At 63.6% G+C, this 27,226-nt stretch overlaps 1 protein-coding gene across 1 annotated transcript; it reads right to left on the reverse strand.

The window, feature by feature from the left end:
• Positions 1-1,111: 1,111 nt before the first annotated feature.
• CTSD (cathepsin D) lies at positions 1,112-11,249 on the reverse strand. Its single transcript, XM_079928192.1, has 9 exons — positions 11,068-11,249; positions 8,847-9,006; positions 6,761-6,884; positions 6,177-6,295; positions 4,545-4,771; positions 2,779-2,901; positions 2,263-2,407; positions 2,070-2,168; positions 1,112-1,990 (listed from the first exon to the last, which is right to left on the reverse strand). The coding sequence occupies exons 1-9, from the start codon at positions 11,136-11,138 to the stop codon at positions 1,823-1,825; spliced, it is 1,236 nt and encodes a 411-aa protein (XP_079784318.1). The 5' UTR covers positions 11,139-11,249; the 3' UTR covers positions 1,112-1,822.
• Positions 11,250-27,226: the final 15,977 nt, after the last annotated feature.

Below are 27,226 nucleotides of genomic sequence, written 5' to 3' on the forward strand. Positions count from 1 at the left end.
CAGGGGCCCGTGAGTCGGTGAGCCCCTGCTGGCCTCGGGTGGTGGGAGGCTGAGGGGGACAGAGTGGAGAGCAGGCCCGGGATGGTCAACGGGCAGGGGGTGAGGGGAGGGGTGCGTCCTCCCTGGCAGCCCTGTCCTACAGCCCTGCAGAGCTCTGCCAGCTCCCAGCTCGAGTTTCAGGTGCAGAGAACACCGGGCACGTGTTCACGACTCTCGTAATTCTGGAAGGCGCTTGCTAAGGGCTCAGCTCTGGGGTGCAGCCCCCGGGCCCCCTGGGGCCAGGTCAGTGACAGCCACAGCCCTGCTGGCTGAGAAGGCACCAGGATAGCGACAAATGTCACATCAGCCAGACCCCTACACCTGCAGGGGGTGGGTTCCAAGGAGTCGTCCAGAGTTACCCATTCCTGAAGAATCTGCCCACCACCAAGTGTTCACAAACTCCTATTCATCCCTCAAACCCCCTGGCTGTGCAGCTGCTTCTGACCACTCCCGCCTACCCCCACCAAACAGGCCAGACCAGCCAGGAAGTCACTGTGGCCTGAGGGGATTCCTAACTTCAATCCCTGCAACCCCAGGACTCCAGGCTGGCCTGCTCCAGCATCGGCATGGCTCACACACAGAGATACGGCTTCCAGGGGCTGTTGAAGAGGCCCAGATGAGAGGTGGGCTGCCCAGGTGGCACCAGCCTCATCAGGCCTCTTTCCTAGGCCGGAATCATGTGTGCAGGGGGATCAGGGAACACTGCCGGGCCCCACTGCTGGTGGAACATCCAAGGAAACATGGAGGACACTCACCTGGACCTGAAAACCGTGCCTCCATGAAGGTACTCGCGTAAGAAGCCCTGTGCTGTGCCCCGCCCTGCTGATCACTGCTCCAGGCCCCCATACAAGCCAGTCCCCCACCAGTGGCGTCTTGGCCACGAGGCTGGGCAGGAGGCGAAAGTCTTGGGGTCTGGGTCTGTGAGCCAGGCCCAGGGCAACCCCAGAGGTGCACCCCAGGGTAGCTGGGTCAGCCCTCCCTCTGAAGTGACAGCAGGGCATCTGCCACACCAGCTCCTTCCCCACCACCCTCCCCACCAAGCACAAAACACGCCGACACACAGTAAGAGGCCTAGACGGATTTTATTTTCATGCCAACTTTGCTCCCAGCAACTCAAGAAGGGGGCAGCCGCAGGGAAGCCCGGCACCAGCCCCCTCCCCTCCTACCCCATCCCCAGGCCAGAGAACACCCTCAATGTCCTCCACAACGGAGTCAAGCCCCAGGATGACCCCACCGAGGCCTCACAGGACTAGCTTTTGTCCCCTGCCACCCCTGCCAGCTCCTTCCAGCTCATCCTCAGGCCTCAGCTGGCCCCTTCCTTGCCGGGTCTAGGGCAGACGGGTGGGGGCCGCAGTGCAGGGCGCCGGGCCCCAGCTGCACGGAGGGGCGACTGAGAGTGCAGCCTGGCGCTGGGCGGTACCGGGTGGCCAGGCCCCCGAGGTGCAGGCTGGGGAGGGAACTACCCCGGGGCTGGGGGTCCTAGGATGCACAGCGCCCAGCGAGCTGGGTCTTCCAGGTTAGAGAACGGAGCCTGTGCACCACAGCCACCCACTGGCTCCGCCCCCCACCCGCCCCTCCAGCAGACAGACAGACAAGCAGGCAGCTTTTCCGAAACCAGGGAGGGGGAAACCACAGAAGGGAACCCGGGCAGCCTCCAGAGAGCTGTGCTGTGAGTGCGAGTGTGAGTGTGAGTGTGTGGCGGGGTGGGGTGGCCGGGAGGGCAGGGCTGAGGCCTTCTCCTCCTCGACCCTCCTCCGGACTCTGCCAGCGGGCGGGGAGCCAGCTATGGCCTGGCAGCCTCGGCCAGGCCCACCCGGTTCTGGTCGCGGTCGAACACGGCATAGTAGCGGCCGATGAACACGTCGCCCAGGATCCAGAGCGGCCCGCCGGGCGGGGGGATGTCCATGCCCATGAAGCCGCTTAGGCACATGGTCCTCCCAGCCTGCGACACCTGTGACGGCCAACGGAGGTCAGCACCCAGGCCGCGCCCTTGGGTGTGCTCCGCCCCACGCCCCCAGCCCCCAGCTCACCTTGAGCGTGTAGTCCTCTGGGGACAGCGTGTAGTCTTTAGCCCCCAGCTTCACGGTGACCTTGGGCAGGCTGGACACCTTCTCGCAGGGGATCATGTACTAAGGGGGGACGAGGAGACGCTGCATGTGCAGGGGGAGGGGCACGGCGGCCCGGGGTGCCCGTCCTCCCCACCCGGCCCCGCCGCCTGCTCACCTCGCCCTGGATCAGCGGCACGGCCCCGATGGCTTTCTGCAGCTCCCGCACCTCCTCCACGGGGCCCACGATGAGGGAGGTGCCCGTGTCCACGATGGCCTCACAGCCCCCCTTACACAAGGTCAGGCTGCTGCCCACGTCTACCCTGCAGCGAGGTGGTGTGAGTCCCCTCCCAGGGCCACCTGGAGACCCCGCCCCCACTGCAGGACTCAGCCCAAGCAGAGTTGGGTGGGAGGGGAGGGGAAGGGAGGCGGCTGGAGAAGCCAAGAGCAGGGTTAACAGTCCCCTAGGCAGCCTGTGGACGAGGGGACACTGGCTGGAGCCCGGGTACGAGAGCTCGGCTGGGCACCAGAAGGTGCCCAGAGCACCTAGGGCTGGCGGGACACAGGGTCCAGGCCCACCCTGCCCGGCCCCCCTCCACCGCAACAAGGCCCTGCTGAGTGCGAGGCCGGGGGCGGGGTCCCCACAAGCCACGCCCCCTGGGGAGCCAAGGGAGGGGCCCGACCTAGTACTCACTGGTCCATGTGGACCTGCCAGTAGGCCATGCGTGTGACGTTGTGGTAGATCAGCGAGCCTTTGTAGTACTTGGGGTCGGTGCCGCCCAGCATCAGCTCACCCCCGGGCTGTGCATTTGGGTCCCTGAGGGGGAAGGAGGGAGGGAGGGAGTCTGCTGCCCTGCCCACCCCTGCACCAGGCGTCCAGCCCGAGGACTGGGTGGACAGGCACAGGCTGGGACCAGGTCAGAAATCAGGAATGGGAGGAGCGATCTCAGCAGGTGCCCCAGAGCAGGACTCTTCCTGGGCGGGCAGGGGTGGAAGTATCCAGAAGGGGGGAGGGGCTCTGATCCTACAACCAGTGTGGACCGCAGGCCAAGCCCCATCCTGAGCAGAAGAGATCCTGCTTGGGCCTCTGGGCTCCTGGTCTGCCAGCTGAGGACGGCCAGGGTCAGGCCAGCAGGCAGACGAGAACATGAATGCTAACAGCTCCAGGAGCAGGGACCTTACCTGCCTGGAAGAAAAACCAAGGGCTTCCAGTAGGTGCCGGCAACCCTGAGAGAAGCTGAGCCAGCTGTTCCTGCCCCAGGCCCTTTGCACCTGCTGCTCCCGAGGATGACCTCCATCCAGATCCTTCCATGACTCGCTCCCCCTTCGGATCTCAGCTTTTGACTCTCCCCACCTCTCATTTACGCTTATATTAATACTCTGAGCTCAGCACGTCTGCCCGGCTGTCCCCAGCACTCAGAAACGCCTTGCTGAGCTTGTGCTTCCGCCACCACTGTGGCCTCCACCTCCGTCACCTCCAAAACCCATTGTGTGGAAAGCAGATCTCACCTCCAGGGCCCCTCCGCACCCTCAGCCCTGCCCTTGCAAGCCCACTTCCTGCCTCAGCCCATCACCCGGGGAGTCATAGCGCTGGGCCACCCGTCCCCAGTCCCAGGCCTGGCCAATCTCCCGGGTCCACTGCACCTCGTCTGCCTCCCCTGGACCCAAGAACTCAGGGGAACGGCCCTACCGTTCACCCGCACCCCAGCATCCAGCAGGTGGCCTGGCCCCAAGCAGCTGCTGAGTACTTGCCCCTGACCCAGCAAAGGACAGAAGGCAGTTCCCACAGAGGCCAGGCCGAGGGCTCTGCGCTGGAATTCCGCCAGTAATGCCCGGGGTCAGACCCCGGGGGGGGCACGTAGGGCTCGGTGACCATGAGCAGAGCTCAGGGCAGCGGCCACCCGGCCCACGCCCTGCCGCAGCCTCACCCTCAGCACAGCTGCATCCCCCTCCCGTCTGGGCTCCCTCTCGAGGCCCGCAGCACTGTCGTCCTGGGAAGAGGCCGGGAACTGGAAGAGTGAGACCCCTCCCCAAGGACCCCCTCCCCAGCAGCACCCCTGGGGAGGCCTCCCACATGACATCGCCCCAAGCCCTCCCCGAGGTCACCCCCGCAGGAAAACCCTGGCCCTCTTGCCTCCAGAACTCCTGTCACAGATTGAGGCTCGTGGCCTGGTCCCCTGTGGGCCGAAAATGACCCGGGGGCTAAGACCACATCTGCCCATCACCAGGCCCGGGAATGGTGGGCAGACTGACGTGGGGGGGAACCCTGCCAAGACCCCGGCCCAGCTCTGGCTCTCCAAGATCCCAGACCCCGGTGAGACACAGCCTTCTGGAGGGGCTGCCTGTCCGTCTGTGAGAGGGCGCCAACCCATCCTGCAGTCGGAGGTCAGGAGCTGTGACCCAGCGCCTGGCCGGGGGCCACGGGAAGGGCCAGCATGACAGGGACTCGCCCTAACCCACCTGTTCAGGTAGAAGGAGAAGACGTTCTTGTCCACCAGCTTCTGCTGCATCAGGTTGTCAAAGACAGGCACCACGCCGTTCACGGAGATGCGGGGGTAGGCCATGCCCAGGATGCCGTCAAACTTGGCTGCGATGAAGGTGATGCCCGGTTGCTTGGTGGCCTCGCCGAAGGTCTGCCTCTCCACCTTGATGCTGCCCAGGCTCGACAGCCCTGATTTGCAGGGCACCTGAGGGCCACGGCGGCGGGGAGGAGTCAGTGGGCCACGCGGCCCGCCAAGCCCAACGCTGGACCCGGGGCAGCCCATCACCTCCCGTCCCTGCGAGGGCAGCCACGGCTACAAAGCCCAGCTCAGTCGGTGCCTGTCAGGTAGCCCACAGGAGACTCAAGAAGGGCAGAGGACCCAGAAGAAAGGGCTGGCAACCCCGGCCGGACACAGGTGGGGACAACAGGGGTGCGGGGCCCACACCCTGCCAGGAATATTTCAAGGATAGATGCAAACGGAGGGAGGAGGGAGGGTGGGGTTGTGAGCTCAGGCTTTCCCACCCACAGCTCTCCCTTCTGGCCTGTTCCTGCCCTTGGGGAACCCGTGACCCGACCCAGGACTCAAGGCCACACAGCCCCCCCGCCCCGCCCCCCCCCCCCCCCCCCCCGCCACCAGGAGCTGCAGATAAAGACAGCACAGGATGTGGGAAGAAATGGCTGTTTGGGGCTGAACCTAGGAGGGGAACGTGCTGGGTGACATCCCATCTCAGGCCCAGAGAGAACGTGGCGGAGGGGCCCCTGCAGATAAACCTGGGCAGGCAAATAAGGAGGGGGAGGGGTGGCCCACAGGGAACCACAGTGCCCCTGCCCCTCCCCCCACGCCTCTGCCATTCCCCCATCCAAGTACTGCAGTACGCGGCCTTCCCGGGGCTGGGGGCTGCGAGGGGACCATCTTCTGCTTTGCTCCTCTTCCTCTACAAGTCCCAACCCGGGCCCCTCCTGCGGCCTGGCCCCAGCAGCTCCACCCCAGAGCTCGTGAGAGGCGCAGGGGCACGGGCAGAGCCCACAAGGGCCCCTCAGCCCTCCCCGGGGCAGGTGGGCACATCCTGCAGGCGCCCCCTGCCCCCCAGCCACCCCGGCTGCTGCCCACTCCCGCCCAGCATCCTCTGCAGGTGCCCCTCTGCCAGCAGCTCCAGCTGCAGGAACCCCGGCCATGCCTGACCCCATCACCCAACGGCATCTCAAAGCCAACACGTCAGCACGGGACCCCATCTTCCCACCGGCTCTTCCACCCGGCTCTGTGGCCAGGGGCCTCACCACTAACCACCCACGGGGGTCCTGGTCCCAGAGCCCTGCCCAGCACTCTTACACCTGTGCCTCAATGGCTCTCTGCCCACTTCCCCTTCCGATCTCCCAGCTGTCGTCCACCCCGTCCCCGTCCCCGTCCCACTACCACTTCCTCGCCACCAAGCACACTGAGCTCCCCACCTCTGGGCCTTTGCTCAAGCTGAACCCCCAGGCCCCTCGCTCAGCTGACCACTGCTCGCCTCCCGAACTAAAGAGCCCCTCTGGGGAGCTGGCACAGACCCCTGCCCTGGGGTTCAGAGGGCAACCCCCCTCCATGGGGAGTGGCCCAGAGACGCACTCACCGACACGGTGTCCTGGCTCAGGTACCCGGACAGGCTGCCTGAGCCGTAGTGGATGTCGAAGGATGTGCCGTTCTTCACGTACGTGCTGGACTTGCCACTGTTGTACTTGTGGTGGGTCCCTGCACCGGCCGGGAGCCCGTCAGGCTGCCCGCCGGGCCACGACCAGACCCGCTGGGCACCCCCGCCGCCTGCTGCAGCCCGTCCACCAACCACCCTCCCAGCTCGCTCCATCCTTGGCTCCCACGGTCCCAGCCCAGATGCGAGCAAGGGTGGAGACCCCAGGGAGGGAAGCCTGTCTGGTGTGGCCGAGAGGTGGGAGCTGCGAGCTGCCCACAAGGTGCCAGGACAGGGCCACCAGAGGTCTGTGCCTGCCCACCGTTACGCCCCAGGACTGGAGGAGGTGGGCTGAGGCTGGACAGCTGAGCCCTAGCGCCCGCGGGGACAGCGCATGCGGGAGAGGGATGGAGGGCTGCATGCCCCTCCCCAGGGCCGCTACCCTCCTGCGTCCATGGCAGGCAGGGGCTGGGCCCAGCCCTCGGTCTCCCTCTGGCCACCAGGGAGAGGCGTGGGACAGGCTGACTTACAGCAGGCGATGTCCAGCAGTTTGCAGTGGATAGACGGGACCCACAGATTGGAAGAGCCGGTGTCGAAGACCACCGTGAAGCACTGCGGGGGCGTCCCGATGCCGATCTCCCCATAGTACTGGGCCTGGGTGGGAGGTAGGGTCTGTCAGGGCTAGGGCAAGGGGCAGCCTCACCTCCCCACGGGGCCCAGAGAAGGCCCGGGCCAGGGGAGGGGCCCAGGGTCAGATCTGCTGCCTCGGCTGCCCACTCCCACCTGCCCCTCCCGAGCCCTCGGTCCTGGTACCCATGGGCACTTCGGGTTCCAGGGCCCCTGGGGACCACCCCGTCCTGCCTGCATGTGAGCTGGGGGACGACCACCCCACGGGAAAGCCCCAAAGCCAGCAGTGGAGTCAGTGTCGCGAGAGGGTTGAGACGCCTGCCTGAGGACCCTCTGTGACTCACGGGTCCAGGGCCCCAGGAGGGAAGACCTCCTCCCAGCGTGGGGGTCAAGTCAGGGCCTGACTCTGGGGCCTCAGGTTCCACGGGGCCAAGCCTGGAGGGCCCCCAGGCAGAGGGATCTAGGTGGCCGAGGGCGCAGGCTGAATCCCTCACTGCCAGCCATGCTGCCTTCACTGCTCTGGGCCTCAGCGTTCCCACCTGCACACAGGGCAGCAGAGGCTGCCCCGGGGGAGGCCCAGGTGCTGACCAAGGGCTCAGGTGAGCATGAAGGGGGCACGTGGCCCTTGGAGCCTCCCAGGGAAACCCCGTCTTTGGCCCTCTCGCAGGTCAGAGGACGTGGGCGTTTTCGTCTGGAGTCATCTGGGCCTTGCCTCCCGGGCACTCCCTTCCCCAGGGAGGGAGGGAGGCTGGGCCACCAGTTGCTGCAGGATTCTGGCTCCAACCCCTCCAGTCGTCTCTTGCCGGCCACTTCGGCAGCCGCTGACTCATGACCCGACAGAAGTGGCCAGACTTGGGGGAGGGGGGGGGACGGGGGTCAGAGAATGACTCAGCAAATCTCCGTCGTGTGTGTGCGCGTGTGTGTGTGTGTGTGTGTGTGTGAATGTATGTGTATGTGTGCGTGTGCATGTGCGCGTGCATGTGCGCTGGGGGGACAGGAACCAGGAACTGGTCCGTCAGGCCCCAGGCAGACGGCCCCTCTGACCAGCCTGATCACATGCCTGTGAGGCCACAGCTTCCTGGCACGGCTGGGGCTCCAACCAGGCAGGACAGAGGGCAAGGCCACCTGTCCCAACCCTAAGTGGACCAGAGGATGGATGGCAGCAAGGAGCTGGCTCCCCAAGACCCCGGGGGCGGGGGTTGCAAAGAGGATGTCACCTGGGCAGCCCCAGAGGTACCAGGCTGGGGCCCAGGACCTGGCCCCAGCTTGCTGTTTGGCTTCCAGAATGTTCCACCTCTGGGCCTGTTTCCCCCTCAACGGGCAGTGGGCATAAGGGCTGGCCGCTGACCGAAGAGGAAGGTAGGGCCCAGGGACTGGGCCACAGGTTGCCCCAGGCCTTCCAGCAGAATGGGCAAGAGCACAGAAGCTCCAGGGCAGTCAGTGCCGCCTGGGCACACAGGCGATCCAAGCTCAGGGACCCCCAGGTCCCCACCCACAGACTCTCGGGCAGGCCTGGGCCCGATCCTGGGCTCCTCCGTGCCGTGCCCAGCGCCCTCATCTGTAGGGGCTGACACAGCTCCCCCCAGGCTGACTGCCAGGATGAAGACGCCGGCCCAGCTCTGAGCTGACGGGGGCGGTACGTGGGGGAGACGCCAGGGAGGTGCCAGGGCCGCGCAAGTCAACCCTCTCAGCCCCCCGGGACGAGGACCAGGGCGGGCAGGGGAGCTGGGGAGGATGCGGGAGGTCAGAGCCCTCAGTCTGGAGGGGGTTGTGGGCAGCAGCCATGGCGAAGGGCATGGCTCAGAAGCCCCTCCCCCATACCATGCAGCCGAAGCCCCCAAAACCACTGGGGCTGAGAACACGAGTATTTCACCCAAATCCGCGCTGGCTCACAGAACTTAAGAGCCAGCCCCTGTCTACAACTGCGTCCGTAGTCAACCCGCTCCCCCAGCCCCTGGCCGCACCCCCCCCGCCCCCACCAAAACTCACATCCATGTAGTTCTTGAGAATCTCAGGAATGGGCCCCTGGGTCACAGTGGGCACCCCCTGGGAGTATTTTGAAATGGGGCCCTTGGCGATCAGGTCTTCCATGGGGCCCCCCATTTCCGACATGGTCCGGCGGATGGATGTGAACTTGTGCAGCGGAATCCTGTCAAGACAGGGGTCCGGGCTCGTCAGGGCCAGCTGGCTGCCACCCCACCTGGAGGCTCCCACACCCACATCCAAGCTGGAGGCCCAACCGCCCCCCCCAGACACCTGCACCCCACTGTCCCTACTCTGGGCCCGCTCTGGTCTCTTCTGACCAGTGCGGGCTATGAGGGTGTCGGTGGTCACCTGTCACGTCTGCCCAAAGCCCTCCGTGGAGTCCCATTTGCCTGGCCCTCTGGCCAAACCTGCCACTCTCCACGCAGACCCCGCGTTGAGATGGTCCCAGTTTACCCATCTGAGTTATGGGGTGGCCACCTCCTGCCTGTCAGGTGGGACTTCCAGGCCACCCGCTCCGAGAAGCCCTCCTTGCCCACCCCCCAGTCCCCCTCACATGACCCCGTTTCCTTGCAGTCCTCACCCTAGGCCGCACTGAGCCCAGCGGCTCTCTCCCCACACAGGCCGAAGGGGGGCAAGGTTGGCGCCTGGACCCTGGAGGCGGGGGCTTCCAGGCCTGCCTTCCTCCGCGCAAGCCCCAGTGCCCCCGCCTGGAGCACCCTTCCCAGCACACATGCCAGCCTGGGTGGCCCACCCAGCAGGAGGGAGCAGAGTGAGGGGCCCTTCTCCATCCCCAGCTCCCCAGGGGTCTGAACCCACCCCAGGAGGTGGGAGAGGAGAGCCACCAGACCAAACAGAGCTACTGGATGAAATGTCTTCCCAGCTCTGGGGACCTTCGAGTTCAAGGTCACAGCTGGCTCTTCCTCACAGGCCAAGGGCGTGCTCCAGGAAGATGGGCCTTTCACCTCTTGCCTAAGACCGGAGAGGCTGGAAAAGCCTGAGGTTCTTGCCTGGGGGGAGGGAGGGACACGCCCTCCAGCAACTAAGGAAACAGGTGCCTGCGGTCCCATAGGATTGCGAGATGTGAAGGGCTGGGGTTCAGCTGCCCCAAGAGGCCCCAGGCTTCCTTCCCCACTGCCGTCCACCCCCGGGGGAGGGCCTGGGGCTGAGGCCAGAGCAGGCTCAGGCCTGCAGGAGCTCCGCCACAACTGCTCCAGCTGGGACTACTCGCCCCCAGGCCACAGCGCACACAGGCGCCCACACAAGCCAGCCCTTCGGCGAGGCTCGGTCCGCTCTGGCCCCAGCCAGCTCCTGCAGCCCTGAGACCTCACCCACCTGCCCACAGGCAAAGGCCCACAACAGAGGTGGAAGCATGCCTGCCCCTGCCGAGCACAAAGGCCCCGCGGGGGGTGGGGGGGCAAGGGTGGGGGCAGGAAGGGGTGGGCGCACCGCACCCCTCCCCTGCTGGGCGAGCAGGCTGCCTTGCAAGGCCGGGAGGGTGGGGGACCCTCCGCCTAGCTGACACAGCACGGCACAGCCCTGGACCAGGCCCGATAGTCCGTGGAGTCACTGGGCCCAGTGGAGCCCCCCAGGCCTGAGGAGGGCATGGTCCTCACTGGGGGCGGCTGGTGTTGCTGCGACAAAGCCCCAGCCCCAGAGTGGGGGGAGCCGCCCACAGCCTGGTGCCGGCTGGGCCGTTCTCCCAGACCCACTCCTTAGGCCGACTCCCTCTGACTCCGGGACGTGTGGGTCTCCTGGTGTCCAGAGGGTCTCCCAGCCGGCCCAGGACCTATGGTAAGATCTCATGGGACACACCAGGTGAGACCACAACCAGTTCACATCTAGTAAAGGCGACCCCAGGCAGGAAAATGACTTGCCCAGGCTCAGCGGGCTCCTGGGCCTACCCCTCGGTTTCCCGACTTCCACCCGAGAGCGGGCCCTGAGTACAGGCTCCCACCCTGCCTGTCCTGGGGACGCTGGGTCGGCCCAGTCACAGCCGCCCTCCCTCCTGCTTCCTCCGGTCCCCCCAAGGCCGACCCCATGGTGGTAGAGAGGAAGGGTCGCGGGGCTGACGGGGGCTCTGGGCGACCCCGCACCTGCAGGGGTCCCCCCGCCCCGCCCGAGGGTGGACCCTGCAGTAGTCCGCGGGGGCGGCAGAGCCGCATGCCGCGCGGGGCGCTCAGGCGGTGCCCGGGAGTCACCGGGGCGCGCGAGCTGCGGGGCTCACCTGACGAGCGCGGCGGCGGGCGCGGCCAGCAGGCCGAGGGCGAGCAGCAGCAGCAGGCAGGGGGTCTGCATGGCGGCGGCGACCCGGTCGGAGCGGACAGTCCGAGAGGTCGCGCGCTTATAGCCGGGATGACGGCGCAAGTCGGGATGGATCAGCTGACCGGCTTGTTTGCACCCCGGCTGATCACGTGGGCCGCCGGCGGCGGCGCGGGGGCAGGGCCGGGGCGGGGCCGGGGCGGGGCGACCCCGGGCCCGGAACAGACTCTCCGGCTCGGGCCCGCGCACGGCGGGCGGGCATGCGCTCGCCGCCCGTCCCAGTCGGGTCCTGCCCTGACCCCCCGGGAATTACCGAGACCCGGCCGGGGCAGAAGGGGATGGGGCCTGGGACCACCCCCTGGACACCTTAGCCGGGCGACGTCCCCGGAGCCGCGGGTCCTTCCCCGCCCCAGGCGCGCGGTTGTGCAGGGCGCCCTGCTCCATCCTCCCCCTCCCCCTGCTCCCTCCAGGGGCGCCCCTGTCCCTCCCACTCTTCCTTCACCCTGGGAATCTCCCAGGTACCCCCTCTGGAAGCTCCAGCCACCCTCATCCTCCCTCTCCAGGTGTCCACAGCCCTCCCACCCCCCAGTACCCCTCCCCAGAGCAGCACCTGGCCTGGCCCTGCCCGGGTCACCCTAGGCCCTCCTTCCTGTGTAACCCGGCACCGCATCGTCCCCACCAGGCCCCAAATCTCAAAGGATGCTGTGGCGGGGGGAGGGGGCGGGAAGGGAGGGAGGTCTCGGCCGCAGGTACTCCCGATCAGTTTTTACGGGCCTCAGGGGTAGGAGAGCCCCTTGCTCTGGCCAGTGCTCAGCCCTGACTGAAGCCACAGTGACCCGGTCAGCAACCATTCCTTCCTGCCCAGCCTGCTCCCCAAGGAGAGGGCCAGCTCCATCCCTCCACCCTCAGTCCCAGCCAGAGGAGGAAAGAATTCGGACAGGTCATTTCAGAGAACGTCATGTCAAGAAGGAAATTAAACAGGAGAATGTGCTAGGAAGTGACCGCTGTGGGGGGCGGGCCTCCCTGAGGAGGTGACATTTGTGCAGGATGTGAACAGTGAGGAACCTTCACAAGGGGACTTGCCCAGGGCACTTTTTCGTGAGTGGTCCTCCCAGCTCCCCCACTTAAAGGGGGGCAAACAGGTTCTGTGGCTCACAGAGGCAGGGTTAGAATTCCCGTCTTTTCTGTAACCACTAAATAAACCAGAACCCTGACCTCGGCCACCATCACCGCCTCCACGCTGGTCAGCCTGATGGCTACAGGTGAGTGACCCCCGCCTCGCCCTACCTCCGTACCCAGCCATCACATAAATACTGGGTTCCCTGCTGTGGTTCTAGATGTGAGGACTAAAGCCGGGAGCAAAGCAGGCACACATCCTTGCCCTCGGAATCTGGCCCCGCGCCCTCGGGTCCAAGGCTGTCCTCCGTGCAGGCCCAGAAGCGGGGCCCTTGCACCAGGCGTTATCCCCTCCCTCCCGGCAGGCCAGTATCTTGGAGAGGTCAGCCAGGTCCTGGGTGGGCTGGAGTCTGCCATACAGTGGAAGGGGTCCCAGCTGGTGTCCCCTGGGTCACCGTGCTGGTCCTGATGTCTGGTGGGGACACGATAGCGTGTACCTGTGGTGCTCAGAGACAGACGTCTGAGAAAACACACGTTCAGAGTGTCCTACCTGCTTCTTCTTCAGAGGCATTTCTGAGGCCCCTGGGGGGTCTGGGCAGGAGGCAGCGTGGGTGATCGGAGGGGCCAGAAGCTTGACACGGCAGCCAGTTGTGTCTGGCCCGAGCTGGTGGGAGCCAAGCTGACATCCTTGGTTTTCCCTGAAGGCGGCAGGGGGCTGCCGAGAAGGGACCCTCTGCTGGCCCAAAGGGTGGAGAGGCCCTCACCCACTGCGGAGGCCGTCTGTCCATTTATTACAGAGCAGAGATGCTCTCTGTGCTGGTCCCCAGCCCAACCCTTGATGCTCCAGGAGGGAGAGCCCAGGCCCAGATGTGTGTGTGTGGGGGGGGTGCCCTGCCCAGGTGAGTCGAGAAGAGTAGCCCCTTCTGGGGGCTCCTCCCTTTGACCTCCGCTCGGCATCTCGTGGGTCAGGCCCTCTGGGACCCTGTGCATCCGTTTTCCCCTCCCAACATGTGACTGTGGGGCACCAGCCGCATGCCAGGCGAGCTCTGGGCGCTGTGGAAATCATGGGAACAAAACAGGATCCCTGCCTTTGTGGAGTTTATACTCCAGGCAGGGGAGACAGAAGATAAAAAGACCGCTTACACAGGTCACTGTAAGGAGATGATGAAGGGAAAGTCGGGGCAGAGGAGGGACGGCAAGTGACAGGAAGCGGGTGTTGCAATCGGAGAAGCCTCGTGCAAGCACGTTAAGTCAGCTGAGCACAGGCAGAGCGGGTGGAAGAGATGAGATCAGGGGTCAGAGCGGAGCTTCCCTGCCAGGTCACTCGGACGTCCAGCCACCGAGAGGACCCCGGGTGGGATGAGCTGGAGGGTTCTGAGCACCACGCTCTGGCCGCCCTGCAGAGCAAGGCGAGGGAGGAAGGGCGACCGTAGACGAGCTTGCAGGCTGGGGCCACCATCCACGTGGGGGCTGAGGTGGCCTGTACTGGGGCGGTGGCCAAGGAGGCTGTGAGAAGCAGCTAGATTCTCACAGGGATGCACTTTTGAGGCAGAGCCTGTGGGCTATGCTGATGGATCGGGAAAATGGTGTGCAGTGGAGGGATTAACACTGACGCAGGTGTGTGTACAATGGCCAGAAGGATGGCATGTTAGCGGCCAAGGTGGGGACGGAGGCGGGAGGAGGGACGGGGAGGGAGACGGGGAGCTCCGTTTCAGATGTTTGTGACATTGGCAAGATGCCCGGGGGACATGCAGTGGCACTGCTGAGTGGCTGCAGCTACTGGGCTTGGGAGTTGAGGAGAGAGATCCAAGCTGAGACAGAAACTTGAGCGTCATCAGTACTCAGCACTTTCTAAAGGGTGAGATCAGATGCCTGAGGGCTCCCAGCTTTATGTGGTTAGAGAATCGAGGGGGAACCAGCAAAGGAGACAGCAGGAGCCGCTGGGGACAGGAGGAGTGCCCAAGGAGGGTTGTGGCCCGCCTATGGGCCGGGGGCAGGATGGGACTCTGCACCGACCACGGGACTTAGTGACTTGGCCTGGAGGAGAGCAGTTTCACTGAAGCGGCAGCAGTGATGTTTAAGAGAGAGCAGCTCTTGTAAAGACCCGGTGATCGAGACAGTGTGGTATTGATGCAAAGACAGGCAAATAGATGGGGGAGCTGAACGAAGGAGAGCCCTGCACTCCTGCAGCGGGGAAGGCTCTCTTCTCAATGGACGTGCAGCGGGATGGGAGCGCCTCAATCCCTCCCTCACACCACACACAGCTGTCAAAATCCCAGGTGGGTTAGGAAGATGGTCAATTCCTTAGGTCAGTTAGATCCATGGTAAATGCATCAGGGGGAAAACGACAAAGGAGGCCGCCTTCATGATCTTGAAACCAACAAAGATTTGTTTTTTAAATAGGAAATGCACAAACCCCACCAAATCTGTGAAAAAGACAGACAGGATTAGGCGAATGAGAAGAGAAGGAGAATGAGAAGAGAAGGCATCCAAAATACGTGGAAACTCTTGAAACCCAACAGTCGGCAAGTGCGCAGGATCAGACGCCCCAGCAAAGGAGGCGTCCGTCCAGAGGACAGAGAAGCCCGTGGAGAGACATTCACGTCAGCAGGGAAACGCACGTTAAAATGGCAACCGGAGGGGCTTCCCTGGTGGTCCAGTGGTTAAGAATCCGCCTTCAGATGCAGGGGTCAGGTTCAATCTCTGGTCCGGGAACTAAGATCTCACACGCCGCGACTAAGCCCATGTGCGCTAGAGCCCACGCGCCACAACTAGAGAGAAACCCATGCGCTGCCGCTAAGACCCGATGCAGCCAAATAAATTAATTAATTTAAAAAAACCGAACAGAAAGCCGTCAACCAGATACCTCTACACACCATCAGAGCGGCCAAAACCTGGACACTGACGGCACCAGGTACCGGTGAGGGTGTGAAACAGCGGGAACCCGCACCCATCACTGGTGGGAACGCAGATGGTGCCGTCATTTTAAAGGAAGACGGTTTGGTGGTTTCTTAAAAAACTAAACCTGCTCTTACTATATGATCCAGCAGCTGCGCTCCTTGGTATTTACACAGAGGAGCTAAAAACTTCTGTCCACACAAAACCCCGCACACAGATGTTTATAGCGGCTTTTTGCGTAATTGCCAAATCTGGAAACAACCAAAATGCCCTTCAGTAGGTGGATGGATCGATACACTGCGGTCCATCCAGACAATGGAATATTGTTCAACGCTAAAGAGAAGTGAGCTATCAAGCCATGAAAAGACGCAGAGGAAACATAGAGGCATATCTGTAAGTGAAAGGAGGTAATCTGAAAAGGCCACACGCTCTGTGATTCCAACTGTATGACATTCTGGAAAAGGCAAAATCATGGAGACAGTAAAAGAATCAGTAGTAAAAGAACCGGGGGTTGGAGGAGGGGAGGAGGGGAGGAGGGGAGGACGGGAGGAGGGGAGGAGGGGAGGACGGGAGGAGGGGAGGAGGGGAGGACGGGAGGAGGGGAGGCGGGGAGGCGGGGAGGAGGGGAGGAGGGGAGGACGGGAGGAGGGGAGGCGGGGAGGCGGGGAGGACGGGAGGAGGGGAGGAGGGGAGGACGGGAGGACGGGAGGAGGGGAGGACGGGAGGACGGGAGGAGGGGAGGACGGGAGGAGGGGAGGAGGGGAGGACGGGAGGACGGGAGGAGGGGAGGACGGGAGGACGGGAGGAGGGGAGGAGGGGAGGAGGGGAGGACGGGAGGAGGGGAGGACGGGAGGAGGGGAGGAGGGGAGGAGGGGAGGACGGGAGGACGGGAGGAGGGGAGGACGGGAGGAGGGGAGGAGGGGAGGAGGGGAGGACGGGAGGACGGGAGGAGGGGAGGCGGGGAGGACGGGAGGAGGGGAGGAGGGGAGGAGGGGAGGACGGGAGGAGGGGAGGACGGGAGGAGGGGAGGAGGGGAGGAGGGGAGGCGGGTCAACGGGCAGACTCAGTAGAGCCACTGTTACAGCAGTTAAGAGACTCTGCGTACGATGCTTCAAGTGTAGATACAGGACATTATGGGTTTCTCAAAACCCGTAGAATGTACAACGCAAGGAGTGAACCTTAATGTCCCTCCTTGTGACATTAATGTTAACGTCACTCCTTGTGACTCCTTGTGACATTAATGTTAACGTCACTCCTTGTGACTCCTTGTGACATTAATGTTAATAACAATGTATCAATATCAATAATGTATCAATATTGGCTCATTGATTTTAGCAAATGCATCACTAATGCAAGATGTTAATAATAGTGGACACGTGTGTGTGTGTGTGTGTGTGTGTGTGTGTGTGTGCGCGCGTGTGTGGGGGAGGTGAGTTTATGGGAACTCTGTACTCTCTGCAATTTTTCTGTGTATGTAAAACTGTTCTAAAAAATAAAGTATTAATAGAAAAAAGGGCATCAATCTCTCTCAGGGGAAAAGTGATAAATTAGTCTATATCAAGATTGATAACTTCTGTTTCTCAAAAAACACCGTGTTAAGAGAGTGAAGAGGCAAAGCCACAGAGAGGGAAAAACCGTTTTCATTACACAAATCTGACGAGCAACTAGCATCTGAAATATAAAAGGAGCAGCAAACCCATAAAAAGGCAAAACCTAACAGAGCAAAGCAAACCAGGAGAATGATCTGCTAGACGCTTCGCACACAGGCACAGGGAACCAGGTGCCCAAGAGATGGGAAAAGTGCTTATCTTCCTTTGTCATCAGGAAGGTGCCAGTCAGATCCCAGGTAGGGACCTTACACACCCCCCAGAGTGGCTCCAGTGGAAACACCGGATTAGCTAAGCGTGGCTGAGACGTGGGGCAGACGGACGTGCCAGGGAACGGGGACCGGCCCTTGGAGGGCCATGTAGTCCCGTCCACTGGAGCTGGTCCCCAGCTGTCCTGGTCAGCGGTGCACATGCTGGCTATCGAGGCAGGTGGAGAACGTGACACCATAGCCCCACGAGGAAAGCCCCGCGGCCCGTGGAAGCTTAGTCCCCGAGGCTGGAGGGGGTGGGCACTCCATGGCACAGCTACAGGCCCGGAGGCCACACAGCCTGCAGGGCGAACGGTAACCACAGGCCACGCGGTGGACCCTGCAGATGCGGGGTGGGGCTGCGGCAGGGCCCCTGGTCCTGCTGTCCTCACCTCCCTCCCATCAGTTTGCGAGGTGAAGGGTGGGGGCTGCAGATGGGCAGTGGGCTCTCTCTGCCCTGGTCTCCCTGCCCCAGGCTCGGGTCTGGCCCGAGGCTTGGAGCCCCCAGCCCTGTGTGAAGCTCTGAGCCTGCTGCTCCCTGGCGCCTGGAGGGAAGGAGGGATGAGGCCCCTGTGAGCCCAGCAGCTGAGAGGGACGGTGAAGGGCAGAGTGGGCAAGGTGCTCCGGGATGCGGCCAGAAGTGGTTTGTCACCAGGTCCTCCCTTAGGTGGGTGGAGGTGCGGCTGGGCTGCTGGGTCATGCCTCTCCCTGTCCTCACTGCCCCGCCCACCTCTAGGGCCTGAGTCACCCTGCCCTCAGGCCCCCAGAGCTGGGCCACCCTGACCCCAGGAGGGAGGGGAGGGTGCAGCCCCTGGGGCCCCAGCCATAGGCTCCGGCTAGTAGTGCTGCCGGAGGGAGGGAATTAGCTTCAGATCAGCTGATCTTGGACAGGGACCCACTGGTGGGGGAAGGGTGGGAGGTGTGAGTGGTTGGCAAAGTTAGGGCAGAGGAGGGGGTACCCGGGCACAGGTGGAGGATGGGGGGGTACATGCTTGGGCCCAGGTAGAGGATCAAGGGGGGTCCATGCCCAGGCACAGGTGGAGGATGGGTGGGTACATGCTTGGGCACAGGTGGAGGATGGGGGGGGTCCATGCCCAGGAACAGGTGGAGGATGGGTGGGTACATGCTTGGGCACAGGTGGAGGATGGGAGGGTCCATGCCCAGGCACAGGTGGAGGATGGGGGGGTACATGCTTGGGCCCAGGTAGAGGATCAAGGGGGGGGTCCATGCCCAGGAACAGGTGGAGGATGGGTGGGTACATGCTTGGGCACAGGTGGAGGATGGGGGGGGGGTCCATGCCCAGGAACAGGTGGAGGATGGGTGGGTACATGCTTGGGCACAGGTGGAGGATGGGGGGGGGGTCCATGCCCAGGAACAGGTGGAGGATGGGGGGGGTCCATGCCCAGGCACAGGTGGAGGATGGGGGCGGTCCATGCCCAGGCACAGGTTGAGGACGGGGGGGTACATGCCCAGGAACAGGTGGAGGATGGGGGGGGTCCATGCCCAGGAACAGGTGGAGGATGGGGGGGGTCCATGCCCAGGAACAGGTGGAGGATGGGGGGGGTCCATGCCCAGGCACAGGTGGAGGATGGGGGTTGTCCATGCCCAGGCACAGGTGGAGGATGGGGGGGTCCATGCCCAGGAACAGGTGGAGGATGGGGGGGGTCCATGCCCAGGCACAGGTGGAGGATGGGGAGGGTCCATGCCCAGGCACAGGTGGAGGATGGGGGGGGTCCATGCCCGGGCACAGGTGGAGGATGGGTGGGTACATGCTTGGGCACAGGTGGAGGATGGGGGGGGTCCATGCCCAGGCACAGGTAGAGGATGGGGGGGTCCATGCCCAGGCACAGGTGGAGGATGTGGGGGGGCCCAGGCACGGGTGGAGGATGGGGGGGTACAGGCTTGGGCGCAGGTACTCACATTTACCCCTGGTCCAGGGCCTAGGAGCCCTGGGTGCCCTGCAGGGCAGGGACCTGGCATGGCTGAAGTGCTCTCGTCCACCCTGATGCCCGGACAGGGTCATTCAGTGCCTCCTTCCCTGGCCTCTGCCCCCTGCACCTTAGTCCAGTTCTCCGCACGATGGAGAGAAACAGCTTCCAGGGCCCACAGTGGCTAAACGTTACCCTGGGAGTCCCCTCCCAGTGGGCTCCTGCTACGGCCTGCACCCAGCCATGAGCATCCCCCAGTTCTGAGCCCAGCACGGGGCCTGGTTCTAGACCAGCAAGGAGCTGTGGGTGAGGCCTGGCTGCATGGGCAGGTGTCTTGGGGTGTCCAGATGGGCCCGTGCTACCAAGGATCGTGTGTGCATGAACGCTAGCTGGTTGACTGTGCTGAGCTTTGCGAAGTCCCAGATTCTGAGATGGAGACAGTACCCAGTGGTCTCTCAGGGCCTCAGTCCAGGCACTGATGAAAAGGAGACCAGGGTCCCAGTGGCTCACAAGCCCTCTGGAGCAGGCATCCCAGCCCCAAGGGTTGAGCCCTGAGCCATGGCCTTCCTCCATCATGGTTTCTCTGGGGAGGGGGGATGGGGCGGGGGCTGGTAGCCACATGGGGCCCTTCGGACCCCAGGAGCCAACATGTTAGGGACCTGCCTGGGCAGAGTGCAGAGCCTGCTGTGGCCGGCGTCTGGAGTGGCGGCATGCTGACTCACCTCCCCCGTGTCCCCCCCGACCCCGTTTGGTCAGGGACCCCTCCCCTCGTTCTCTAACAGAACCCACCTCACTCCCAGGTGCCAGCCTCTGAGCTGCACGCTGGGGACAAACAAGACAGAAGCAGACCTGCCTTCCTGGGGCAGCTAGACCCAAACCAAGTCCTCGAGCAGTGCATGGCCTGGTCACAGGCTACGGCTGGTACTGAGGGGATGGCTGCGGTGAGGTGGCGGCCACCATATGCCCTCCTGAACGGTGAATGGGAGCTGGACCGGGACGATGTGGGCCGCGGGTTGGGGGGGAAGAGGGCCTTTGGAGCTTGGGGAGCAGCATGTGCAAGGAGCCTGGGTGGGGGGCTTCCCTGGTGGCGCAGTGGTTAAGAATCCACCTGCCAGTGCACGGGACATGGGCTCGAGCCCTGGTCCAGGAGGATCCCACATGCCGCGGAGCAACTAAGCCCACGAGCCACAACTACTGAGCCCGCGAGCCACAACTACTGAGCCCGTGAGCCACAACTACTGAGCCCGTGAGCCACAACTACTGAGCCTGCGCTCTAGAGCTTGTGAGCCACAACTACTGAGCCTGCAAGCCACAACTACTGAGCCCGTGAGCCACAACTACTGAGCCCACGAGCCACAACTACTGAGCCCGTGAGCCACAACTACTGAGCCTGCGCTCTACAGCCTGCGAGCCACAACTACTGAGCCTGCAAGCCACAACTACTGAGCCCGTGAGCCACAACTACTGAAGCCCGCGTGCCTAGAGCCCGTGCTCCACAACAAGAGAAGCCTCCACAGTGAGAAGCCCACGCACCGCAACTAAGAGTAGCCCCCACTCGCCACAACTAGAGAAAAGCCCGCACGCAGCAGCAAAGACCCAACATAGCGGGGGTGGGGGGGGAAAGCCTGGGTGGGATGGAGAGCAGTGAGCTCCAGGGATGCAGAGAAGCCCCCGATGGGAGGCGGGGAGAGTGGGGGTGTGGGCAGAGGGATGATGGGCTGTCTGGTCAGGCGGTGTTCCCAGTGGGAGCTCGGCCAGACTGTGGGAGGCCCCGGAGCAAGAGCCTTGCCTTCACTCACGGGGCAACGAGCACCCATGGAACAGTGGGAATCTGCCGTGCAGACCCCATGAGGCCGGCTCCCGGGACGGGCCTGAAGCCGTGAGAGCAGTGAGGACGTGCAAAGAGCAGAGGGCCCAGGAGTGACCTGACCACCAGCTCCTGCATGTTACAGTGGCCTGGGGGTTCTCCAGGCGGAGGGGATGGACCTGACTAGGATGGTGGCCTTAGGAATGGGACAAAGGGACTGACAACAGATACCGGGAGTGGTGGACGCAGGAGGGTGAGGAAGAGGGGGCAGGCTGCACGGACTGTTGCCCTGTCTGCTCCTCCTGAAAATAAGGGCACCCCTGGTTCTGGCGAGAGGCCCTGGGGAAGTGTTCCCTGTCAGTGTCCGGTGGCTGCCGTGACAGCCGCACAGACAGCACAGTCATTCCCCACCGCTCGCAAGACCTGACGTCTGAACTCAGCCACGATGGGCGAAAGTCAGAGTGTTGCAGGGCTGGTTCCTTCTGGAGAATCCAGGGGAGAATCTGTTCCTGCCTCTTCCAGCTTCTGGAGACGCCGCATCCTGGACTCGTGGTCCTTCCTCCATCCTCAGAGCCACTGGTGCAGCCTCTCCCTTCTCTCTCTTATAAAGACCCCCGTGATGACATTGGGCCCACCTGGGGACCCCAGGACCATGTCGCATCTCAAGATCTTCCGCTCGCTCACAACCTGCGGAGTCCCCTTTGCCGTGGAAGGTCACGCATTCACGGGTTTGGGGGACTGGGAGGGGGTGTTATTTTACCCCCCACACTGTCATTTGTTGAAAAGAGGAACATCGGGCTTCCCTGGTGGTCCAGTGGTTAAGACTCTGCACTCCCAATGCAGGGGGTGAGGGTTTGATCCCTGGTCTGTGAACCAAGATTCCCCATGCCACGTGGTGGCCGAAAAAAAAAAAAAGCAAGAAAGGAGGAGAGGAAGGAAGGAAGGAAGAAAGAAAGAAAACGGGAACGTTAAAGTGGTGACGAGGAGTTCAGTTTGGGGCCCAGAGGGTGTGCGGTGCCGGTGGGCTGGTCCTGCCAGGACAGGCGTCCCCAAGGCTCGTGGACATGTGGGGCAAGTTCAGAGCAAGGCCAGGAGAGGCGTGGAGCTGCGGCGGTCAGCCGGCGGGGGGGCTGGTGGAGCAGGATAGTGAGAGTAAGCGGGCAGGTGAGGGGGTGCGGGACGGATGCCCCGGAGAGGCTAAGTGGGATGGGCGGGTGGCTGGACCTGGGAGGCTTGCAGGACTGTGGGGCGGGTTGGTGCAGCTGGGGTGGTGGTCACGCTGCTCTGCCCAGGTCTGCTGGGCCGGGCTGGGCCGGCCGGCTTGCTTGTTTTTCGGCGCCGGCTTTGTGAGTGTCGGGAAGAACTGTCTGCGGCTTCCCCGGAGCACTCTCGGGTCCTCCACGTGCCTGCAGAACGAAGGTGTGACTTGTGACTTGGCGGCTGGAGGCCGATGGAGCAGAGGCGTGCCACCCAAAACTCTGCATTCAATCCACCCCCAGATGTGGCCAGGGACCCGCCGCCAGGCAGCTGACCTCCATCTACAGCCACGTGCTGGGCCAGCTGCTCCCAGGGAAGGCGCACTTCCCGACAAGAAGGGGGCCCAGGCCGTCTTGCCTCGATGCGCCCCAATCCACCCCGAGATGTCCTTAGAGCAGAGCAAGGGGCGTGCCCACATGGCTGTCCTCCTGAGGGCAGGGCCACGGTGACCCCGTCATGACCTCCCAGGTGTGGGTGCACAGGTGGGTGGGAGCCCATTGCAGTGGAGCCCAGGCATCGGCTCACCGGCCAGTCCCAGGGCCGGTCCTTCTTCCGGAACAGACCTGATCGCTCTTCCCGCAGCTCCCACCCACCCTCCGCCCACAGCCGGCAGTGCAGGGCCGGTTCCCAGGGGTGGGCAGGTGGCTGGCGGTCAATGCCCGCCTGCTCTCGGGACACCAGCTTCTCTGCAGCACCCAGCCCCTCCCAGGCAGCCTGACAGACGGGTCTGGGGCTGCAACACCCACTGTCTTTGGAGCAGTGACTCAGCAGAGCAGGGGAGGTGGGGTGGGGGGAGGCCTGTGTCCCGTGAACAATGCCCTGATTCTTCTGAGACCCAGCTTGGATTCTGTCGTAGCCAGTGCACGAGCTGAGGGGCGGGAGGGATGGGCCTCGGCCCACCTGGAGGCAAATACTGAGGCCTCGACTTTCAATCCTGGAGGGACCGGGAGCCACGGACTCAGACACCCCCCGCCCCTCCCCCCCCCCCGACTCTGTGAGTGACCCAGGGCTGTCCCCTGTACTTCCCCCATTCCCTGCCAGCAGGGAGCATGGCCCTGGAGCAGACTTCTCCCCAGTGGCGAGCCCTCAGCCCTCTGGGGTGGGTTCTTCAGCTGCCCCATGCCTCAGTCTCTTGTCTGTAAGATGGGGTCGTGCTGTGGGATCTCTCCTGCAGGGAGAGAGCACAGGGGCAGGTGTGTGGGGCAGGGCAGCCAGTGCTCAGGTGCAGCCCGCCCCCTCTCTGTCCCCGCTGCAGAAGCCCCAGGGGCTTTGCCTTCTCTGGTCACAGACCCCCAGGCTGAAGGAAGGACCGCAGAGGTGGGAGGGCGTGGGGCCTGGGCTGGAGTGCTCAGGGCCTCCGAGGCAGGGCTCCAGTGTTGTGGGGACTCCGCAGGGCCGAGAAGCAGAGGGGACTGGGTGCAGCCCGGTGGGGTCAGGGGGGAGAGGAGGGAAGAGGCTGGCATGGGGCTGGGAGACAGTGGATGGGCTAGCCGAGGGGAAGGGAGAAGGGGCCAAGGACACCTCCAAGAAGACGCGGCCACAAGAGGAGCACGTGCGAGGGGCAGGCTGAGATGCTGCTAGGACCCCAGCGGGGCTGAAGGGCAGCAGGATACAGGGTCTGGAAGCCAAGAGCAGGAGGTGGCCACCATGGAGCCGGCCGGTGGCCTGAGCGATGCTCTGATGCCTCCAGAGGGGGAGGCTGGGACCCTCCACCAGAGGCAGCCCTTGTGGCCCTGGGGAGTGGTCCGGTGGGGAGAGGAGATGCTGAGGTTGTGGTCCATCCCGGGGAGAGTGGCTACAAGGGAGGGGAGGGGGCCATGGCCAGGAAGTGTCCTCTGGGAGAGCCTTTCAGGGACGACGGCCTCTCTGCCGGCTTGGCCACAGGCAGCTGGAGGCCACTCCCCCCCCAGAGCCTGCACCGAGTGCCCTCGGGGCCCCAGGCCTGCTAGCCCTGGGCACATGACAGTGGCGGGAGGCTTTTTGCACGAGGATCGGCCCCGCCGGCAGCTTCCTTCCCTTTCTGGCCGGGGTTCTTGCTGTCTGTGTCGGGAGCCGCGGGAAGCTGCCTTGGCCTCAGGTTCCGTCCACTCCATCCCCAGGGGAGGCCGCCCCGCTTCTCAGCACAGCTGCCCACCCAGCACACAGGCCCGGTCTCTCGGGTGGACAGAGGCTCTCGGAGGCCCTTCCAAAGCGGCCACTTCCCGCGGCTCCTGCAGCTCCTGCCAGGCCCCCCTGCCCTGCATGTGGTGCCCCTCCTCCCCCGCTTAGACCACGTCAGGGGCAGCACCTCGGCCTGGGGCGTCCCCCTCCTGGGGTGCAGACAACACGTGGGCGCCCAGACACGGGAGCTGTTATTACCCTGGGGGCGGGGGGGCAGCAGGCCGGTGGTTTCCAGGGGGTGGGACTCCTGCTGACAACACGGGAAGCCTGGGGGCACGAGGGAGGGCCGTCAGGAGACCAAGCTGAGAATGGGGTCCCAGCACATGGGGGAAGGTGCGGGGGTCCCAGAAGCATCTGCCTGCAGACTGGTGTCCAGCACCAGCAGCCCTCACATCCCTGCACCTGGTTTCACCCACAAGCCCTTCCTCACCCCGTCGGGGTGACAGTCTGGGTCGCCCCCCAGAAACTGTAGCCCCTCCTTCCCGTGTCCACGGGGAAAGAGCCCCCTCCTCTGTGGCCTGGACAGGGTCCCTGACGGGCAGAGGGCTTGGGTGCCCACTCCGAGCTTCTTGATGGCAGGATACTCTTCCAGCCCACCCTCCACCCCCTTCACCCCCACTCTCAACCGGCCAATGGCTCACATCTGGGCCGGCGAAGACCCCTCCCTTGGCTTCCAGGTCTGAGGCAGCAGAAACCCGAGCACACCATGGAGCCCCCAGCTACACACTACTGACCCTCCCGCCGCCCCCCAGGAGAGGAAGCGTTACCCCAAGCCCCGGACAGACCTGCCAGGTGGTGAGCAGAGCCCAGGCCTCGAGCTCCAGCGAGACGGCCGCTGTGCCCAGTCCCGGCTCTGGGGGCTCTGCCCCACCTCTCTCCCACCTTCCTCCACCCCCTCCTGCCACTGAACCCCTTTATCCTCGTGCTAGGTTGAATAGTATCCCCCAGGGAGATCCACGTCTGTGAGGGTTAATTTCATGTGTCAACCTGACTGGGCCATGGGGGTCCCAGATGTTCGGTCAAACACGAGTCTGGGTGTGTCTGGGAGGGTGTTTCTGGATGAGATGAACGTCCGAATTGGCGGACTCGGTAAAGCGGATGCTGGGACTTAGCCTCCGTAATCACGGGATCAACACCTCATAAGACAGGAAGGTGGGGTACGGTAGCTAGACATCCTGTTGGTCCTGTTTCTCTGGAGAGCTCCCAGAACGTGTGGATATGTGACTTCACGTGGCAAAGGGACTTTGCGGATATAATTAAGGGAAGGATCTCAAGCTGGGACGATTCCCCTGGATTTTTGGGGTGGCCCCCAAATGTGGTCACGAGGGTCCTGACGAGAGGGAGGCAGGAGGGCCAGAGTCCGAGAGAGTCTGGAAGGCTCGACGCTGCCACCTCTGAAGAGGGGCATCCTCTCGCCTCGCTCCGAGAGGCGGAGCTGCGATTCCATTTCACAGGGGTTGGAAATTTCACCCCGCAGGCCTGCAAGCCCTGTACTTGCACGCCCTCGAGACCCAAGAAAGAGCCCGGAGTCAGCGACAGAGACAGCGACGGTTTAATGGACGGGGGATCTTCCACATCCGAAGCGGGGTCCTGGAGCGACACCCCACCGTGCGTGGCAGACGGCGGGCAGGACGTGGTGGGGAGGTTACTGGCTGTGGGGGAGACTGACGTCTGTTTGGCTCATGGATTACAGGGAAACCAACAGAGGGGCGTGCCCCTCACTGCCCCTCAGATAAACTGTCATAGTGGAGATACCTCTGACCTGAAGATTGTAACAGTCATCACTAGCTGCGGCCCAGGGGGCAAGTATGTAGGCAAGTATGTAGGCATAGATTAGGCTCTATGACTAAGAGGGAAGGTGAGCCAGCTGAGTGGGGTGCAGGTGAGGCGGGGACCGGTCCAGCAGGGATGTACAGAGAGCAGCCACCTTGGGTGGCCTGACCGCACTCCAGGAGACAAGACAGCGGCTTGGACAGGTCGAGCGAGCAGCTATTAAGAAGTGGAGTCAGGCTTTTAACGCCAGGGTCTGGCTCCCAAGACTGAGCTTCCACCCACCACCCGAGGGGTACAGGCAGGATGGCCCCAGCAGTCTGCCTGGCCTCCCCGCCCTCCCCTCCCGCTGCAGGCCAGGGACAAAGGGGGGGCACCATCCCCCTCCTGCCACTGTCCCCGCATCAGAAGCAGCCTCCCCGGGTCGGCGGGCCCTTCCCACGCCTTACTGGACAGACCCACGTTTTTGTTTCATCAGCTTTACACCCCTCGGTGATGGAGGCCAAGAACACTCAGAGTTTTGTTCAGAAAAGCAGAGTGTGGGTCAGCCGGTGTCACAGCCGAGGTGACAAAACCACAGCCCGGGCGGCTGAAACAGCAACGTTTATGTCCCCCGTCCTGAGGCTGGGATCCCAGACCCAGGTGTGGGCAGGGCTGGTCCTCCCGAGGCCTCTCTCCTCGGTGTGTAGACGGCCGTCTCCTCCCTGCGTCCTCACGGGGTCGTCCCTCCGTGTGTGTCTGTGTCGTGACCTCCTCTTCTTATAAGGACCCCAGTCCTGTGGGGTTAGGACCCACCCCAGTGACCTCATTTTACCGTCATCACCTCGTTAAAGGCCCAGCTCTGATACAGCCACATTCTGAGGTGCTGGGGGTCAGGACTTCAAAGTGTGAATTTGGGGGACACAGTTCAGCCGGTCGTAGGCAGCACCCCTCTGCTCTCCCTCCATTTTCCCATCCCTCGACACCCCCTTCTGTCTTTCCGCAGCTTCTTCCTACGCTCACCTCCCTATTTCTAAATAAATGCCTTATTTCTCATAGCAGCTCTTTCTAAGTAGCGCGCTGCTCCGTGCTATTCCTGTCTCTGACATCTGCTGACTTCCCAGTACGGAAGACGGAGACGGCACGTGCTTCCTCAGCCCAGCGTTCATCCCTTCCCAGCCCCCTTTCTCCCAAACCCCTTCTCCGAGGCCCACCCTGGGCGGCCGGTGCCGTCTCCTTTGCTCCCTGGAGCCCCCAGACCCAGGGGCTTGTCAAGGGTGCATCTAACCCCTTTGGTCTCCGCCGGAGACTCCCCAATGACTCCCGGCGCACTTGGAAACAGGACCAAGTTCCA

This window comes from Stenella coeruleoalba, assembly GCF_951394435.1.
Source record: "Stenella coeruleoalba genome assembly, chromosome: 8".
Taxonomy (NCBI): Eukaryota; Metazoa; Chordata; class Mammalia; order Artiodactyla; family Delphinidae; genus Stenella; species Stenella coeruleoalba.